General features: G+C 41.2%; 1 protein-coding gene across 4 annotated transcripts in view; it reads left to right on the top strand.

The window, feature by feature from the left end:
• col4a2 (collagen, type IV, alpha 2) overlaps positions 1-19540 on the top strand; it is a 55102-nt gene that overhangs the window by 31478 nt on the left and 4084 nt on the right. For 2 of the 4 annotated variants that reach the window (XM_046403261.1, XM_046403264.1), the window contains 41 exons: positions 6158-6292; positions 6384-6428; positions 6524-6640; positions 6724-6792; positions 7039-7074; positions 7435-7488; positions 7592-7627; positions 7746-7787; positions 7881-7952; positions 8090-8134; positions 8248-8295; positions 8391-8426; positions 8508-8552; positions 9162-9225; positions 10093-10206; positions 10849-10998; positions 11135-11206; positions 11405-11556; positions 11677-11749; positions 11924-12030; positions 12207-12390; positions 12791-12838; positions 13105-13179; positions 13270-13368; positions 13771-13992; positions 14155-14316; positions 14415-14585; positions 14728-14871; positions 14984-15109; positions 15207-15388; positions 15606-15669; positions 15771-15845; positions 15946-16053; positions 16205-16312; positions 16412-16483; positions 17141-17266; positions 17618-17734; positions 18079-18240; positions 18886-18984; positions 19084-19230; positions 19320-19436. In XM_046403261.1, the coding sequence (XP_046259217.1) occupies positions 6158-6292; positions 6384-6428; positions 6524-6640; positions 6724-6792; positions 7039-7074; positions 7435-7488; positions 7592-7627; positions 7746-7787; positions 7881-7952; positions 8090-8134; positions 8248-8295; positions 8391-8426; positions 8508-8552; positions 9162-9225; positions 10093-10206; positions 10849-10998; positions 11135-11206; positions 11405-11556; positions 11677-11749; positions 11924-12030; positions 12207-12390; positions 12791-12838; positions 13105-13179; positions 13270-13368; positions 13771-13992; positions 14155-14316; positions 14415-14585; positions 14728-14871; positions 14984-15109; positions 15207-15388; positions 15606-15669; positions 15771-15845; positions 15946-16053; positions 16205-16312; positions 16412-16483; positions 17141-17266; positions 17618-17734; positions 18079-18240; positions 18886-18984; positions 19084-19230; positions 19320-19436 (4120 nt within the window). The remainder of the gene's footprint in view (positions 1-6157; positions 6293-6383; positions 6429-6523; positions 6641-6723; positions 6793-7038; positions 7075-7434; positions 7489-7591; positions 7628-7745; positions 7788-7880; positions 7953-8089; positions 8135-8247; positions 8296-8390; positions 8427-8507; positions 8553-9161; positions 9226-10092; positions 10207-10848; positions 10999-11134; positions 11207-11404; positions 11557-11676; positions 11750-11923; positions 12031-12206; positions 12391-12790; positions 12839-13104; positions 13180-13269; positions 13369-13770; positions 13993-14154; positions 14317-14414; positions 14586-14727; positions 14872-14983; positions 15110-15206; positions 15389-15605; positions 15670-15770; positions 15846-15945; positions 16054-16204; positions 16313-16411; positions 16484-17140; positions 17267-17617; positions 17735-18078; positions 18241-18885; positions 18985-19083; positions 19231-19319; positions 19437-19540) is intronic. The other 2 variants (XM_046403262.1, XM_046403263.1) reach the window with 2 other exon arrangements.

Raw genomic sequence — 19540 nt, 5'->3', positions numbered from 1 at the left:
ATACATAGCAGTATTGTATTGCTTTGTTGTATTGTTTCATAAGAAACCATACAGTATTGTTTTGTATTGTATTGTTTCATAAGTATTGTTCCATAAGACTGTGTTTTATACACTAGAGATATATGCTTAAGTTCTTCCTGTCTCAGTGGACTTGGCTATGTTGGGGTGAAACAAGCAAAAGCCTAAATATAGATTACAACACTGTAGCTGTCTTGGATTTAAAGGCAACACAAAACAAAACACAGCCACAAATCTTTGCATGTATCAATGCAGTGCTTTAGAGAATCGATACAGTATCACAAAAGAAAATGTTGTATTTTTCCCCACCTTGTAACCACACTCAATGATGTTGTGGTGTATTGAGACACCATGGAGTACAGTGCATTGAGATGAGAATTTAAACTATCTGAAGTCAGCCAGATTTTCCGATTTTTCATCTTACTTACTTACTTGCACTTGTAATCAGGTAGCTTTTATTTAATTTTATAGAATTTGTATTTCTATTTCTAGTTTGATCCACGGAAAACATAGTCATCATGAAAACTTTTAGGATAAACTGAAACCACGCTTGTTGTACGTGTTTCCAAAGTAACAGATACTGTGCCTAGTAGCTGTGAATACCACAGATGAAAATCCTGTTCCCCTTCGTTGTATTGAGGTATAAGCAGAAGAGCAATCTTTGCACAAATAAGAGCAAACCCTCATGCCATGATGTCACACAGTACCGAAGAAAATATGTGTGTACCTGCATTACTTAATTTAGATATTTATTTTCAGATCAGTTGTAAACCTCTGCTATCCAGCAGGCACCAGTTCTCTTCCTCATCAGAACCCACACATGTCAGGTTTAAGTGAAGGAAACTGTCCAAAATCCTCCTCACACATTCCTTCATCTGCGAAAGTAGAGAGCTGGGACATCTTGTTGTCAATGACGCACGTGATATATGAAAGAAGAGGTTAATCCTAGAAAAACTATAGCTGTGGCAGAGATAGGAATAGCTAGGAAAGTACTAGTTGCAGAAAGAAATGGTTTTTTTTTTCACTACCAGCATCCCATCATCACACACCTTATCCTTAGTCACTTTGTTCACCCGGGCTAAGTGTGTGTGTGTGTGTGTGTGTGTTTTTATGGTTGTGGTAGTTTATGCCCCCCAAATGAGGTGAGAAGTGACTGGATAAAAAGCAGACACCAGTTGGCAGACCAGTGTGAGCGGGACTGGTGCTTTATTGCTCTTTTACAATGTTTCCTCTAGTCTGTTTCTCAACATTCATAATATCTTATTCTGCTCAGAGTCACTTGTTTTAATGCCTTTTATTTAGACTGTTTTTATCTCCCCCGTCACACACTTCTCGTTCACCTGTCTGTCTGTGCTTTAGTCCCTCTCATGTGTGAAGCTTCATTATTATAGCCCTAAACTCGAGCGAGTTTATGGTCTAATTGCACCCAGATCTAACCCAACCCCACCCATACATCACACATAAATCTAGGAGGTGTATTACCCTTATTGGAATAAATATTGTATATGTAGAAAGGCATGTTAAAGTTTAATATGAAATCTGAAAAGTTGTGAAAAATTACTATTCATATAATTATCACTACACTTAATGGGGACTACAGTTCAGTGTAGGTTGAATTCTTCTAATAGCTTGTTTTGTCAGGGGTATAAATATTACCGCTTAGCTATGACATAAGAAAAAGAAACGCAAGTCATCCTTAAAGTCATCCGTAAAGTCCTCTGAGTCCATTTTTTTCAAGCCGTATGCGGTACAGCAAGTAAAATTGACTTTGCTATGTACAAGTACTACTTGACTCCAATCAGAGGTTAAATGTCTGGAGATTATTACTCACCTATGATCTCCCCTTTGCCTGCCTGTTTTCCTTCTCTTCCCCCTGTGACTTCAGTAGATTCCACTGTTGATTGATGGCTTGTCGTATCTCATTATGAAGCTCACGAGAAAGAAGTTTGAAGGTATGGCGTGAACCATCTGTAAATGAGAGAAAAACAAAGGAGCACAGACAGCTACAGTTGCAGACAAAAGTCAGAGGGCAGCACATGTCTCCTGAGCTTCATAGTCTGGTAAAGTCATGACCAGACTTCATAGACATAAAGGAGAACCAAACAGACACAGCCTTGATCAGCCTCATGGTTTCTGCTCTGTGTTAATTCCCTATTGCATCTTAAATCAAACTTGTGTATTCAGTCTTTTATTTTTTGATGACTGGATGAGAATTAATCCTTCCCCCATAGCTTTTTTGTCATTTCTTGTAATTTTTGTTGCTGTTTTACTTTTATACTTCTGTTTTCTCTCCACAGAGTATGTGAGTGGCTGATTTGTAGACTTACATGAGGAACCACCCAGCAGAGACAGGAAGGGAAAGAATAGGGGCAGAAAATGGGGGGGTATGGGGAGATGCAAAGGGGTGTGAGAACACTCGAGATTTTGAAGAGGAGGGGAGGAAATGCTGGGTGGAAGTCGTGTGAGCAGATAAGAATGGGGAGTTCAGATGTATGAAGGGAGTGAAGTTGCAGATGACTGGTAATTAAAGAGTGGGGAGAACTGCTGAGAGATTTGGCTCTGAACAAGAAGAGAAATAATGAACATCCAGAGTGCTAAAAAAACAAACCTTAAAGTACATACAGTATGTATGCAACATATCTTGTTGGTTTGATTTAGCCAAACTGATGAACAGTTGTGTCTCAGTACCTCTCAGAAAGTGTCTGGTTGGCCACCAGAGGCTGAACTCAAGTCCTTAACTAACCAGAGTCAACAGGTACTTGTTTTGTTTTTTGTTTTTTGTTTGTTTGTTTGTTTGGGGTTTTTTTGTGTAAAATAAGGAACCACCTGTATTTTGTACCTTAAACCAAAGTTGCACATCTGGGACCCATTAGTGCCTATGATGGTGTATATGTGTAATCTAAGTCTTTCAGGTCAAAACAATTTTCCTGCTGTACCTTTATTTTTGAGTATTTACATTAGATTCAGCATATGTAGCTGCAGTCCACACAAACACACACACACACTCAAATGTGCACTTAAAAAGTTCTCCCTTGTTATCAGCTATGAAAGGAGACTGGTATTTATCAGCCCTCTGTTTAAGCCGTGCAGAAAGATACAAACCAGTGCACATAGTGTACCATGCAAGTGCCCTGGACAAGAATCTCTTGTGCACTTACATTCTTCTACATATACACTCACCCACGTGCGTGTGCGCACACACACATCCACATGGTCTGTTTCAGAAAAAAGGACACTTGTGATTTACGGCTCTCCACTCCAGCTCACATCACTCCTCTGTCACTATGTAGTTTACTTTTAAATTAAATTAAAATTATCACTTTGACGGAACCTTTTTCTTCAGAAAATTGGTCAGCTGGATTAGTTGGTTGATTCCTTTTAATGAGGATGATGATTGTCGACTGTAAGGGTATATTGGTAGAGCTCACCTTACTTCATATGCCACTGGGACTTTTAGAAAGGATAATCAAAGAAAAACAAAGACTAAAATCCAAAAATGACTTTTGTGTGGAATTACTTTTGTGTTCTGCTGCGATGATTACACACACCAAACAGCCATCAGTGCTGGATTAATTACAGTAACATTATGACTTGCCAGGATAAACTGGAATCAACATTGTTTTATTATGTTTTTCCCACCAGAGGCAGAGATGTTGACATGTTGATTTCTCACAGACATTTGAACTCTGAACTGCTGTTTTCTGCCTGTTCGGGGTTCCGCTCCTTTATTACTGTGGTGACATTTAAATGATTTTTAGCCACATTATTGCTTGGCTCGGTTTGTCAGTCAGTCAAACACTTTGGTCCAGACTGAGAGACATGGATCTTGAACATGGATCTTGATGTCTTCAGTCTCCTGACCCTTCCTCCGGCGTCACTGTCATGTCTCTGTCAACCTCAGTTGTACTTTTTCTATGCTAGACAACACATGGCAAACATTATACCTGTGAAACATGAGCGTTAACATCGTAATTGTGAGCATGATAGTGTGGTGTGCTGTGTCTCCACTGCATGCATCTCCATCCAGTCAGAGAATTCGTCTCTTATGTCACACGGAGAAACCGTTTGCACTTTGATGCAGGATTTCCAAAACTCTCCCATTCCCTGCGTACATTGAGGGAGCACCGTCTTCAGTGGAAAACGTATATAACATATATGTATCAAGATTAAAAGTTAGACAACATAATTTTTCACAATTACTGTCTTGAATATTGAAGATTTGCCAGCGTAGTGGCCAAGATATATTGTATATCCCACAACCTCCGGTGTTCATGCGGAGTTTGAGTTCTTTTGACAGGACGTTTGTCTCTCTGTTGTTCGGTCTAGAGACAACAGCTGCAGGGACTGAGATTGAAACAGAGACAAAACACACAGCTCCTGTTCCAAAAAGTCACCAAGAGACAACGCTGTGGCCACCACACACACACACACACACACACACACACACACACACACACACGGTATGTACAAGAACATACAAATCCTAACATCAGCTGTATACAAGCTCAGCTGAGGCTTTATCTCACACTCTCTGGATCTGATTTGTCAGTGAGCTTGTTTGAATTGTTGTCTGACATTGTTTAGGCTCCCTGCAGTTTTATTGATTCCTTCAAGACCCTTGGCTATAACTTCATACACCAAGGCCCAGAGCAATTCATGTCTAGGGACAAGCAATATCACTGTGTTCATCGGTTCTCACAGGAACGCTGTCAGGCCCCCAAACCTCAGAGGTCATCACTTACTGACCCGCTCATCTCCGTCACTATACAAACACACCCGATTCCCAGGATATCTTCGCCCACATGTCTTTCTCAACCCTTGTAAAAGTGCTGTCCTCATATTATTCAGTTTCTATCCCACTAACCCTCTCTGACACGTCCCCTGACTGTGTCCAGTCCCTCTTGGAGATGTAAATGACACACACAACATACTGTTTCCAAGGAACACTGAGATACACGTGTGTGTTTGAGGCACCTGATTGACGTGATCTTTTGGTTGACCCTCACACACACCTGCACTCCTCAGTATTCATGAGTATTCTGGGTATTCATCCTTCTGGTGAAGTGGAGTGAGAGAGGACACATTCTGAGCTCAACTGTCGAGTTTGCAGAAACATCATAAATCTGTCTCTCCATTAGGAGATAAAATTGAGATGTTTAAAAATGTAGCAGACGTATGACTTGGCGACCAGTAACATACTTCTGCCACTGCCAGACTCGCATTTTCTTTCCTTCCTATCAGCTTGTCTGACTTCTATCTTTCATTAATCCTAATCAAATTGTTATATTTAGCTTGCAGATTAGGAGGCTGTCTGCAGCTTCAATTAAAATCTTCTTTAAAAAGCCTTTTGCTTTGCCTTTAAAGTTTGCTTGGTCACACTGAGTTTCACACAGTACAGTGTAGCTTTATCTACCTTAACCTAATGCTCTCTCTGACATGTCCTGGAATAACATTGTGTGTGGGAGGGGGGTTATTTCAGCATGCAGGTTTTAAACGGGATCCAGGCAGATTCCAAAACAAGAATATATGAATATGAATATGAAGTTCCCTTCTTCTCTCCCTAAAAAGTCAAGAGCTAAATGGAGTTCAGTAGAATTAAAATGTATCCTTGTATGCATATATTTATTGCTTCAATGTCCTTGAGTCTGGCAGTAAGTGAACTTTTTTAAGCACGTTGTTCGCCCACTAGATGGGTGTAGAGAGCCGAAGGAGAAAATTTTGTTAAACAAAGGAAATGGTGTTTGTCTCCCCCTTGTGATTCAATGAGGAAATACAAGCAGACGTTTCCTAATTAAATGTTTTTAACTAATGGATTTGTGGTTTGTCATACTTCTTGTTGCATTGTTGTGATACTTTGACTCTAACCTCTATAATATTTGCTTTATTTCAAAATCGTCTCTTCTCTATTTCTAACAGGTAAGTTTAACTTTTTTGTTAGCCCAGATATCACTAATGTTAGCATCTGTTGAATTCCCAACATTCATCACAGTAATTGATAAATAGAACTAACTGATAACTGATTCTGATAAACTATCATGTAAACTGTAAGCAAATTGTGTGCAGGAGCTGGCAGCTTGTTTGTTGGATTCTCACCTTGATTTGTTGGTCAACTAATTTTTGTCTCCCTCTCCAATCTCAGGGTCATCCTGGGCCTCTTGGTCCTCAGGGTCCCCAGGGGCCTCCAGGGAGACCAGGGGATCCAGGCATCCAAGGACTAAAGGGGCAGAAAGGTGACCATGGCCATGGTGGCTTCATCGGTCCAAAAGGAAATGTGGTAAAATATTCTTCTTTTTTGTTTAATAGTCAAAAATCACAGCAGTTTTTTGTGTCTTTTCATTTAAAGTGTGATTCTTGTGGCTCCACAGGGAATGACTGGCGTTCCTGGGTTTTCTGGAAGCGACGGCATTCCTGTAAGTCCATCCATCAGTCTGGATGAATGCAGTAGAAGTTCACATTGTGTTGAGTCTATCTGTTATGTGCTCTTATCGTTATGTTCATTCTGCAGGGCCACCCAGGACAAGCTGGGCCCAGGGGGAAGCCCGGTGCTGACGGGTGTAATGGGACACAAGGAGAACCAGGCTTATCGGGCCAACTCGGCTATAATGGCTCACCTGGTTTTCCTGTAGGTGCAAGTCCAAGCCTCTATAGATACTAATCTGCAAAATACACAGTATGATTTCTTGAACATTTCTTGTTATCTGTCAGGGACAACCAGGAAAGAAGGGAGAGAAGGGAGACTCTCTGGAGCTGAGTGTGTACATGGAGCGCTTCAGGGTGAGACTGCAGTGTATTATGTGTTATTGTGATGTTTATGATGGCTTACATCAGATGGCTTACATCAGTTGAAAAACAATCTACTCATCACTTTTAAAACTGCCACTTGTCAGTCACTTTAAGACATCATCTTACCTTATTATATTATTATTATTATTATTGTATGCTGTTATGTATTGTTGTGTCTTATCTGACCTGACACTGCTGTAACAACGACATATAGATCTGATTAACTTCTCTCCACAGGGAGACGCAGGGACTCCGGGATTCAACGGAATATTTGTAAGACACATTATTCAGATTATTTGTTACTGTATGCTGATCATTACAGCAAACTTAAATTATGCCATTAAAAGTGTTTTTTTTTGACTTGCTGTTGTAAGGGAACTGCATTTGCACCTTTAAAAATAGGTGCTATATGTCACCTTTGGACAATAGTGTTTTACAAAACCATCAGAGGTGCTGTATTAAAGGAGTGTTGAAGATCCATCATTTTTAAGACATTATTAGATGATGGTTGTCAAATATTGTGCATCATATAAAACACATTTCCTTATATCCAGCAGTTTTTCTGAATCAGACTTTAACTCACTTTCATGTTGTTCCAGTCAATCTCATCTACTTTCACTTGATTTTTGTCAGGGTCCTCCAGGAAACCCAGGATGGCAGGGTAACATAGGCATCCCAGGGCCAAAGGTCAGTGTGTGTAGTGTTAATATTAGTTTAATATTAATATTAGTTTGTGAAGTCTATCCTGGTGCAAGGTTCTTATTGGGATCTTGTTTGTGCCTTTGTCTAGGGTCCTCCAGGGCCTCCAGGTCCCCGTGGACCAAAGGTAAGGCAAATAACAATATGAATTAATATAATGAAAATCTGATGCATGACTGTACATTTTGCATAAAATGTTATGAAATTATGAATGCATCTTCAAGTATTGTTTGGTTTCTGAGCAGGGCACTATGACCAAAGTGCTTAAAGGACTCAAAGGAGACCAAGTGAGTGACCATGTCTATATAATATAGAACTTGAGGATGATTTGTGTCTCTCTGAGCCGGCTGACTTTGTTGCACTTCCTTCTTACCCCATAGGGTGATACTGGACCACCAGGGCCACAAGGAAACTCTACTCATCAGCAGACTCTGCCCCGTGATGGACCCTCGGTCTGTACATCAGCAAAGCATGTTCATCTTTATTCGTTGACTCGCAATAATGACATTCTTTTTAATATGAAATAAAAGAGGAATGTGACAGACATTGACACATGTTCCAATTATATCCTCCTCTTGTATTATTTTAGGGACCTCCTGGAGCGAAAGGTCTGAAAGGAGAGTTAGGAGATCCAGTATGTAATCACTTGATGAATGATTGTTTCCCCACATGAATACATTATACATGCTAATATTTATTCCTTGGCATGCAATTTCTTCTGCTCACCTTGTCTTTTCTTTATTTCAGGCTGACAACAAAGGAGAAACTGGTGTGATGGGATTTCCTGGACCACGGGTGAGCCCAGTCACATTTCTACACATTTAGGTGAGAAACTGTCCTCTGTCCATGTGTCCAGTTCATATGATGCATTTTTTTGGATGTTGTTCTAGGGTGCATCTGGTGCAGATGGGAGTCCTGGACCAAGGGTACGTTCAGAAAGGTCAAAGATGTTGTATCTCTATTTTATTATAAAATTAAGCATTTTAAAACTGATGACTCTTTTTCAGGGTGATCCTGGTGAACTAGGACTAAATGGCAGATATGGTCCTAAGGTGAGAATGCACCCAGTCGTAATCGCTGATTATGCATCTGACTCCTGTATCTATCTGACTGACAAAAATATATGCATTCAATTTCACAAGTTGGTCATCATACATAATTATCAGCAGAAAGGGAATGTTTTAGTAGTTACTTTACACATTAATATTTTTCCTCACAAAAATATATGAGTTATGAGTTTGAGTTAATGAGTTGAGTTAATAGATTATAATGTTTTATATAGTCATGAATTCTGTGGGAAATAATAAAAGATTAAAATATTATTATGCTACTTCTTTCCTGAAAAAGAAGAAAAATAATTCACATTATCATCCGATTTTCACAATCTGATTTGAACGTTGCCAGCAGTACTTAAGCCGAAAGATTCTGTAGGAGATGACCTATAAAACCAGCAGCATTTAACAGCTAAAGGGAAAGCAAGATATATGACAGACACAGATTACAACAACAGGATATGTGTCACAGGCATGTTCAAGAAGTGTGTGCACATCCAGCATGTGATCTCATCCAGTCACATCTGATTTTTATGCTCAAGACTCAAAATGAAAAGTGAAACTGCAGCCACTGAACACTGAAAGACTGACATTAAGTTTGTGTTTCAGGGAGTCAGAGGTGACCCAGGAGAGCTGATTTCATATGAACCCTCTAGGCCTTGGTCTTCAGGAGGTATGTTGATTAAGACCAGAGAAACAGTCAAATAATCAGCCAGTTTAATGATGAAACCCACCGCCTGACGTGTACTAACATGTGCTCTGGCAAAACTGTTACTGACGTGAAGTGAAACTCTGGAGGAACTTGTCACATCACTGTACAGACTTGTCAAACCCGGTGTTCAAAATAGACTATATAGACAAAAGTATTAGGACAGCTGTGTGTGTTTCTGGGGTAATTTTTGCCCATTCATGTAGTAAATCATTTGTGAGGTCAGACATGGATGTTGGACAAAAAGTCCTGACTCGCAATCTCCGTTCCAGTTCATCCCAAAGGTGTTTTGATGGGGTTGAGGTCGGGCTCAATGTGGGCCAGTCAAGTTCTTCCGCACCATGTGTTTTTAGACTTTGATTTGTGCACTGGGGCACAGTCATGCTGGAATAGAAAAAGGCCTCCACCAAACTGTTGCCACAAAGCTGGAAGCATAGCATTGTCCAAAATGTCTTGGTATGCTGAAGCATGAAGATTTCTTTTCACTGGAAGCTCAACCTCTTAATACAGCCCCCATAACGAGGTGTGTCTGGATATTTTTGTCTATATAGAGCAGCATGTGAATATTAGCAACAACAGAGCTTCTCGTCAGACAAACAATGCAATCACTGTTAGTATTACAATATATTCAGAAGTGGATACAACTCTTCATGACTCTTGTGTATAATTTATTGTGGTGTATAATCTGTTACAGAGCTTCATCAGAGTGGATTAAAGCACTTATACGTCATCTCAGTGATAAATGAGCCCAAGATGTCTGGAACTGCTTGAAGTAACCTGCTGCTCAGATGCTAGTTATTGTTTCTTTTAATTATGCTTTGATTTGAAAAGGTGGTCCTCCCGGTCCTCCTGGTGAGCAGGGTCCACAAGGGGAGAGGGGCCCAGTTGGAGACCAAGGCATCCCTGGACCCCCAGGACGCCCAGCCTCTGAATCACAGCAATTAGGTCTGTAAACAGAAGCTCTATAATGAGTTTCATCCACAAACTCAAATAGTCAGTGACAATAGCGTTGTTACAGCATTAACATAATGTGGACAATGTTCTGATTCATACTCAGATGATTTTCTTTTTTCTGTTATGTGAGCATTCATCAACACATAAGTAAAGGAGCAGTCTATTAAACTTGCAAAGGTCAATTTTTGAAGTTAGTTTTAATCCAGAATTGCATAAAAGAAGAGTCCTGAAGAAGAAGTCCTAGTGACAAATGGTGCAAATCTACACATAAGACTGTGTTGTGCCACCATCTTATTATAATCAGCTTCAGACTCTATTATAAATCTTTGATTGATTGAGGCTATTAGTTTATCAAAATTACACAAGTCATATAACCAAACCGCAGCTGCCTTTACTGTATCAGGTGGTACACAGGATGCATTCCGGTTTCTCTTTATATTTCCCTTTGTGACGTTGTGTGTGTCTAAAGGAGTGTGAATGCTTTAAATACATACATATTACCACATATCTTTTGTTGACAAAAAAGATTTTAACAAAATGTTTCAGTTACATTATACAACATACTATGCTCACAGAGTTTAAGCGAAATGTTGAAAAAAAAATCTCATTTTAATTTCCTTTTGTGTCTCTTAGTGTTGGATTTCATGGGGCCTTTTGGTTTTAAGGGGGAGAAGGGAGACAAGGGCCAACAAGGAGAACCAGGCTTTCCTGCTGTTAGCGCAGGACCCTCAGGCACCCGTGGGAATCCAGGGTTCAGTGGTCCTCCGGGACCCAAAGGAACATGTGAGTTAGTGAGTGAGTTAGTAAGTGAGTGAGTGATCGAGTTTGCATTTGTTTTAATGCTTTCAAACTACGGTTTTATATGTTATCTCTGTTTGTTTTCTTGTTTATTAGCTTTAAATGTTCTCTGTGTCTCTAGGGGCTGAGTTCCACAAGGGAGCTCCTGGTGGAAGAGGAAGGCCTGGCAATGCAGGCTTTAAAGGAGTGAAAGGTGCTGTGGTCATGCTATTTATGCTAAAGAGTGTTGTTGACATTGTGATAGATTATTGTTAAATGACACAGAAAGATACAGTTTTCTGATGTACTTCCTCCTCCACCTTATTTGTAGTTTACTTTATAAGTAGTCAATTAAATTCATATTATACCAAGAAACAAACTATGTTGCTGTTGCAATGGCGTGCACATTTAGGTGATCATGGGGAATGTGAATGTGCCATTACAAACTCTCTGCCGGGGCCGACTGGCCCTGCTGGTGACCGTGGTGATGCTGGGATGACCGGAGAATTCGGTCAAGAGGGCGATGTAGGAGACCCAGGTCCTCAAGGAGATGATGGAATCCCTGTAAGAAAAATCAGCTTGTGTCATCTTTATTCATTGTTTTCTTTTTGCTCGTTCTGAGGCTGTTACCCTGATTAACCCTGCTAACCCTGACTCCTTAGACTTTTCTGTGTTGTCTTGCAGGGATCTCCTGGACTCAGTGGTCTGCCAGGCCCTAAAGGTCAAAAAGGGACCAAGACCGTGGCCACACAGAAAGGTGCAGTGTACCTGTCATTTCAACTAATTTCAGATCAGCATTAGTGATAGTGGTAGTGAACCACAAAACAGACAATGCTGTGTTAACATGTACTGTATGTACGTGTTGGATTGTTTGTGTGTGTTGATGCGTCATTTTGTGTGTATGCCTGTGCGTGCATTGGTGTCACTACAGGATATCCTGGAGAGCTAGGGGTTCCTGGGCGAGATGGTGAACCAGGAGCACTGGGTGCTCCAGGCCGAATTGGTTTGCCTGGTTTCCCTGGGAGCCGAGGTCTTCCAGTGAGTCAACCAATTATCTCCATAATGATATTTTCATAATTCTACATACTCATCATATACTGTTAAAATTCCCCTTTCCCAGTTTCTTTTTCCCTTTCAGTTGCTTTTTTGTTCATTTCCTCTCATGACAAGTGACAAGTGGATGTTACAGTATAGTGACTGGTTGATGGTAACAGGGAGAAGCTTCCAGTGGACAACGTGGAGACAAAGGCTTCTCAGGTTTGCCAGGTCGACCTGGTGCAGCCGGTCTAAGGGGAGAACCAGGTGAAGACTTGTGGGGCCTCAAAGGCCAGCGTGGTTTGTCTGGTGACGATGGCCATCCAGGCTATGATGGAGTCCAAGGAACACCTGGCAGCCCAGGTGAGAGGCTGCTAGCTCCCTCCCTCATTCTTTATTCAATATCAGTTTGGTGTCATATTTCTCCTTCAAGGATTTCTTTACAGAGATTTTACATGTTCTCACTCTACTAAGTGTTTAATTTTACCTCACCTCTCTTAAAACACTCTTTTATAATTATGATGCAAAGCGGCTAAATGGGAATGAACATTAATGGCCTGTGTTATACAAAAGGGAAAAAAGCATGACAAGTATGTTGTACGGTTTTTTGTATTTTTCTTTCCTCGCCTGTTGTCATCTTGATGCATAGGCTGCATCCCTCAAACCAGCTAAAGCAAAGCTTGTTTGAGATAATGCTTGTGCTTTTGAATAACTCTTGTTCCGACTGCCTCTTTTTTCATTCCCTCTCAATTGCAACTGAAAGGCGGCTGTAGTCCAACAGGAGATGGAGGACAGGTGGATGTGACAGGTAGCCGGTATAATAACATTTTCACCTTATTGCTCCTCTTGTAACAACTCTGTTGTGCTTTGCCTCTGAATTATTTGACTTGCTGCATGATGATTTTTGAATTGTTTATACTTTGAGATTTAGTGAATCAGCTAATGTAACAATAAAGTCATGTTCTGAAAAACAATCCACGCTGGGCAGCAGACACAAATCACTTGCACCAAAATAGTAATAAACAGTTCTACATGCAACCATAATTTTGCCCTAAAGACTGTGTTATTTGTTCGTAGGTCCTTGCAATCCTATTCCAGGACCTCGTGGGCTGCCTGGACATCCAGGAGCCACTGGATTACCTGGTTTTCGAGGTAACACAATGAGAAACTACTGCTGAATGTTGCCTGCTGGATACCTAGTTTGAGTCATTTTTGTCCTGTTTTTAAATTATGAATCAATAGGTCTTCCAGGCCCCAGAGGATCACATGGTCCATTTGGAGCAAAGGGAGAGAAAGGAGAAACAGGAGATCCAGGCATAGGTGGCCAACCTGGACCACCAGGTACAGAGTTACAAGAAAACACTTTGATCACATCTAATCTGTGATTTAAATATTGTCTGTAATCCAGATCATTGTCTTGGTGGTGGCCTAAAGGTTAAAAAAGCTAGCATGTCATTGTAAGATTTCTGGTTTAATCGCCCAGCAGAGTAAATCTGGGTAGGAAAAATAGCACTTGCTCCTTCCTCACTAATTATTGAGGAAAATGAAATTATTATTACTTTTGCTGCCCATGTGCAAGGCACTTAACACCAACGACTCCAGTGAAGCTGCTCAGTGGCCAGAAGAGCAGCCTCAAGGAGTGAATGTGGTCGGGATGTTCCTGAAAATATTGCTATCACTGAAACGCTTCTGAATAAATTAAAAAAAGAAACAAAAACATACATATGTGGTCTTCCAATATAGGTTTTGCTGGGCCCCGTGGAGAATTGGGGGTTCCTGGACGCAAAGGTTCAGCTGGAGCCCCTGGATTGCCTGGTATGTCTGGAAGGCATGGGCTACAAGGTGAGAAGGGTGCTCATGGAGATATCCTCGGAGCATCTCCAGGATACCCTGGTGACCCAGGGTTGTCTGGGCTTCAAGGGAACAAAGGCCAGTCTGGTAATCAAGGAGAGCCAGGCTATACGGGTTAGCTATGTCTTCACTTTGTCACTTATATTCAAACTCATTTTCAGTTTATATCTACTTATTACTTAGTCTTGGTTTTACTTTTAGCATTAGATGAATCAATGGAAAGAATGAAAGATTTCAGATCTGTTATCTGATATTTTTACTCATTTGTTCTTCTAGGAATGACTGGCATGCCCGGCATGATTGGCATCAAGGGTGAACACGGCCCTTCAGGCCTGCAGGGAGAGGAAGGGAGGTCTGGGCCACAGGGCAAATATGGTTACCCTGGTGATCCTGGGACAGCAGGTCCACCTGGACTGCGTGGTAGTACTGGACAGCCAGGTTAGATAAACATACACCGTGGTACAATGTCACTCTCAGAAATGTCCTTGGTCATGTCTGACATGTTTTTCCTTTTGGCATGTTTCCTTGCTCACCAGGTTTACCTGGAGAGAGGGGAACTGAAGGAGACTCAGGCCCTCCAGGTCCAAGAGGATTAAAAGGCATTCCAGGGGTGCATGGTGCTGAAGGTGTCACTGGAGAGTATGGCCCAACGGGTGATGGAGGACCACCTGGTTCTGATGGGCACCCGGGACTTCCAGGAATGAAGGGTTTGTTCTCCAAATCCTTAAAAAATATAGAGTAGAATTTAACATCAAATAATACAAGATCCATGTCATTTGTACTTTATTCAGCAGTTTTGGTCATAAAAAAATGTTTTCTGTGACTTTGGATGGTCTCTCTCTTTCATAGGATACAAAGGGTCTCCCGGCATGTCAGGTTTTGAGGGGAAGATGGGTGATTCAGGGGTAAAAGGCTTTGGTGGGCAAAAAGGAGAACATGGAGTGATAGGTCAAGTTGGCCCAAAAGGAGTGACAGGTCATCAAGGAGGGAAAGGTGAGACTGTTCATTCATAAGGTGGGTCTTATGTTCTTTGTTCTGTTGAGACTATCGCATTAAGTCTACCACATAATTTACAATCTCTGTCATAACTGCAATTGTCTGCCAGGTGATCGTGGTTTGAGAGGACCACCCGGTCAGAAGCCTAACATCACTGTCCAGATGCTTGTTGACATGAAGGGACCCAAGGGAGACCACGGGCCTCAAGGAAATCAGGGTTTCCCTGGGCAGAGAGGTGTGCAGCCACAATCTGATGTCAGTCACTCCTTCTTTCTTGCCTCCTCTATCCTCTTATGCTTTACACCACCCCCCCATCCTACTCTTTTCCACAGGTGCTAAGGGTTCCCTTGGTGTGCCAGGCTCAGAAGGAGCTCACGGACTTCCCGGAGATCCCAGCAATAGCAAGGGTTACGAGGGAGATCCAGGCCCCCAGGGGTTGCCAGGAATAAAAGGAATGCCAGGCCTAACAGGAAATCGAGGAATTTCTGGTTTTGAGGGAATGTCTGGAAACAAGGTGACACTAGCCATACTTGTCATTTGTGGCGATGATCCCCCAAAGAATTATTACCCAACTCTTCACTTTCCTTCAGCCCTATGGGGTTGTTGTTTCTGAAGTTTGTTCCTGATGCCATATGGCACTGCTCCTCAGAGGCAGTTTTATACATTCCATATCAAAAGTGACATGTTTTGTGTTTGATGTGGTTGTTGATTGCTCATTTGTTACTTTTCAGGGAGGTAAAGGAAGCCCTGGTGCTTATGGTGCTTCAGGAGAAAGCGGAAGAAAGGGTGCCAAAGGTAGAATCCCAAGTTTGAACACCAGACAGATGGAGATCTAGGTACTAATTCTAAAGTGACTGTGATTACAACGTTTTAAATAACTTTGAATACCATCACAGGTGAGAGAGGCCCTCGTATAGACCTTCCAGGAACAACTGGATTGAGAGGAGAGTATGGTTTTCCAGGAGAACCAGGTACAAACTGCAACTCATACAACTCACAACTTTTGTTGTTTCTCCTCTGGTGTTGATCATTCTTGGCTGATATGGTATGTTTCACACACCTTTCATCCAGGTCAGCCTGGATTAACTGGAAAAACTGGGGACAGAGGTACACCTGGTTTTGAAGGAATCGAAGGAAAAAAGGGAGAATCAGGTGATCCAGGAGTATCAGGATACCCAGGTATGAGACTCCCATTAACCTCCGCATTACACAAATAAATTGTGCTATGTTGTTTTAAATGTTACACTGGACACTGTTGCAGAATTACATTGCAACAGCTCTGAATCTCAGTCATGATCAATCTTATGAAAAACATTTTTGTTTTCTGCAGGCTCAGATGGCCAGAAAGGAACTCCTGGTAACCAAGGTCAAAGAGGGTTTCCTGGAATTCCTGGTAGGAAAGGACAACCAGGTTTTCCTGGCTTCCCAGGAAACAGAGGTAACATGATCAGATGTGTGCCCCCCCTTTTTTTCTTTTTAAACTACATCAATTGCAATCCATCATATTCCTCTATCTGATCAATGCAAATGTGCACAGGTTTCACTGGCCTGAAAGGTCTTTATGGATTACATGGATTGAAGGGACAGAAGGGTATCCCAGGAACACCAGGTATTCAAAAACATTGCAAGAATTCATAAAATACTCTCTCTGTCAATCACTATCTTTCTGTGTGCCTTTCACTAATCGAATATACTATGAATGTTGAAGTTAAAATTGACAATAATTTCATATACTACTTGCAGCTTAAAGCCAAAACAATTTATTAATTTCCTTCAGATTTTTACTGTGAGTATAATGTGGTCCAGTATGTATATATAATCTTCGGACAATTAATGCAAGTTTAAACAGTTTTTTGTTATTTTTCATGAGCTATTTCCGCATGGTTTGAAGTGGGCAGGGCTTAGTTATAAAACGGTAATGTCACATACTTCTGTGCACAAGTCAGGATTTTTTACTTTTGAATCTGAATCTGATGAGAGCTGGTAGGTTCATTTGGTTAATTTTAGGTCATTTTCTGTTAAATTTGATCAAACCACTCTCACACAGCCCTGATGTAGCAAAGTGGCAGGGTTCTTCAGTTCCACTTTCTTCAGATAATATTTTTTTTCATTGTGACTGTTGCTAACTTTGATCTGAGTATTTCTAAGGTTAGATAGTTAATGTATGTATGAATGAATTCTAAACTACTTCCAGTGTTTGTGGAGTAGAAACCGTGTCTCAGTTTTTCTCTCATGTAAAGACACATATTACCTGTTTGTATACCAGGTCTGGATACCACTGGACCAGCTGGTGAACCAGGGACCAAAGGAGAGAAGGGAGAGGGTGGTGACCCCAATGACCAACCAGGTTTTCCTGGCATACCGGGTTCAAAAGGCTCCCAGGGACCTCTAGGTTAACCATCATTCTTCTGCATTAATAGAGCACAAGTTAGATCACCTGCTTGCTGAGATCCCAATAAAATGATGTCCAGAAACAGATAACATATATTTCATCAGGGACAACTTGTTATTTGTTAAGATTTGCCCCTTTTGGATTGTAGCCATAACCTATTAGCTGCTACCTGCTCATTTGCACTACAGTGTGGTTTATTATTTATGTTTTTAATAGTGTGTTGTGATGTGTGTAGTGCAATTTTGCTATACTCTGGGAGAAGCCAAAGACATGGACAATTAAGTTAACCAATCGATCATTCAATGCTGTAATGTAGTTTTGCCATCTTAAGACCATGTTTCACTTGTTCAGGTGACCGTGGTCGGCCTGGACTGCCAGGACTGTCTGGCCCTGTAGGGCCAGATGGGACCCCAGACAGACAAGGAATCTTAGGGGACCCTGGATTTAAAGGATCTGAAGGGTACCAAGGTGAGAAGATACAGTGTGGCAAAAGGAAGCCATTGCTAAAACAAACAATGCCATTTATCTCTTCCCCTTCCTCGTTCTGGTACAATGTTTTATATGGTGGTCAAATTAGTCCTTTGTTCACTAATTTAGTACTCCCTATATAATGGACACTTAGTAGTATCACAGTACACCAGTATTGACAATAACCTTGATACATAAAATGGTAATGTTGATATCATGTTGATAATGCCCTTATGACAATATTGAGTAAATAATCCAGATTTAAGGCTTTGTGGATCTTTTGTTCAGCTGTTCAGTGTAATTCTGTATATCAGTGTTATTCATTAGATTGATTTGTTTCTCAGGATTCCCTGGACCCAGAGGATTTCCTGGTGTGGATGGTCCTGCAGGAGAAAAGGGTGTATTAGGACTCACAGGGCTTCCTGGTGTTTCTGGAAGGAAAGGATTCAAAGGAGATCAAGGTCCATTTGGATACAGGGGGTCAAATGGCGTTTCTGGGAAGAAAGGTATGCAATTATTGAATCTTTTCAAGGATAAGCCCTTAACTGTAGCTTGTGTTTAAATTATTGTAGTACCACCAGTAACACGTGTGCAATAGCAGGTCCTAGAGTGAATATATAATATAACATATTGTGATAGATGTCATGCGTCATAGCAGTTTTAAACAGATATGTGGCATGATCTCATGTGATACACTGCAAGGCAACAACATTGCAATATTCTCTGACTTACTTTGACAAGGATGTATCCTTTTTTAGTCCTGACATTTTAACGCTAGAACTGTTACCAGCAATTCAGTCAGTCAATTTATGGGTGTTTTGGATGAGTTAAGTTTATGGCCGTTAAGATTTGGTGAGCTCGTAGTGCAGGACACCAGGACAACATTAAACTCCAATAATGCCAAGTATATTTTAAAGTTCAACAGTTTTACAATTCAAAAATCTAATTCTACCTAAACCTTTCAGAATGTTTACTGCAAAGAAAACCAGAAGCTGCAAAGAAAATGTACCTTTAAGTGGCACACATGTACAGTATGCTGCTGTTTCTCTTTTACGGTCATTTACTGCTTTCTACCACTGTAAAGTAAGTACATGGCTGACATTCAACTAATAAGCCTGCAACAAGCCTGTAACACCTTTTTTTTCTTCCAGGAGTGAAAGGAGAACAAGGATTGATGGGATTTCCTGGTGTGACTGGTACGAAGGGAGAGAGAGGACCATTTGGTCCAAAAGGAAACACTGGACCCCCAGGTAAACTGTGCACTTTGGTTATATATACCAACTGCTCACTAGTTACCAGATATCTGTGTTATTTTACCTCTGTCATTATGCAATCTTTCCATGCTGCAGGTTTCCGTGGGTCCCCAGGCAACCAGGGTCCTTTTCCACTTCCTATCAAAATTCCAGGAGAGAGAGGCCTTCCAGGACCACAGGGTATCCAAGGACCACAGGGGGGTAGAGGGATACTAGGGCCACATGGCCTTCCTGGGGATGCAGGTTAGTTATTCTGCTCATGTAAGTGTTGTTGAGTATCCTTAAGTGAAATTTCCATCTTAGCAACATACATGTGTTCTCTTACTGTGCAGGTTTCATGGGACCGATTGGGCAGAAGGGCATGCCTGGAATTAGTGGCAGACCAGGGGTGCCTGGATTTCGTGGAGAACTTGGACAAATGGGCCACCCTGGGCTGCAGGGCATGGAAGGTGCGTTTGACACTGTGGGGCAGTTTAGGATTAGGTTAATAAGCTTGGATTAAAGGATTTAAAGTAGGTGGAGGTTTAATAAGGGAACCAGTTACAGTGAACTT

The sequence above is a fragment of the Scatophagus argus genome, chromosome 11 (genome assembly GCF_020382885.2).
Source record: "Scatophagus argus isolate fScaArg1 chromosome 11, fScaArg1.pri, whole genome shotgun sequence".
Taxonomy (NCBI): domain Eukaryota; kingdom Metazoa; phylum Chordata; class Actinopteri; family Scatophagidae; genus Scatophagus; species Scatophagus argus.
The sequence above is the reverse complement of the archived record's forward strand: the minus strand, read 5'-3'. Positions and strand labels throughout refer to the sequence as shown.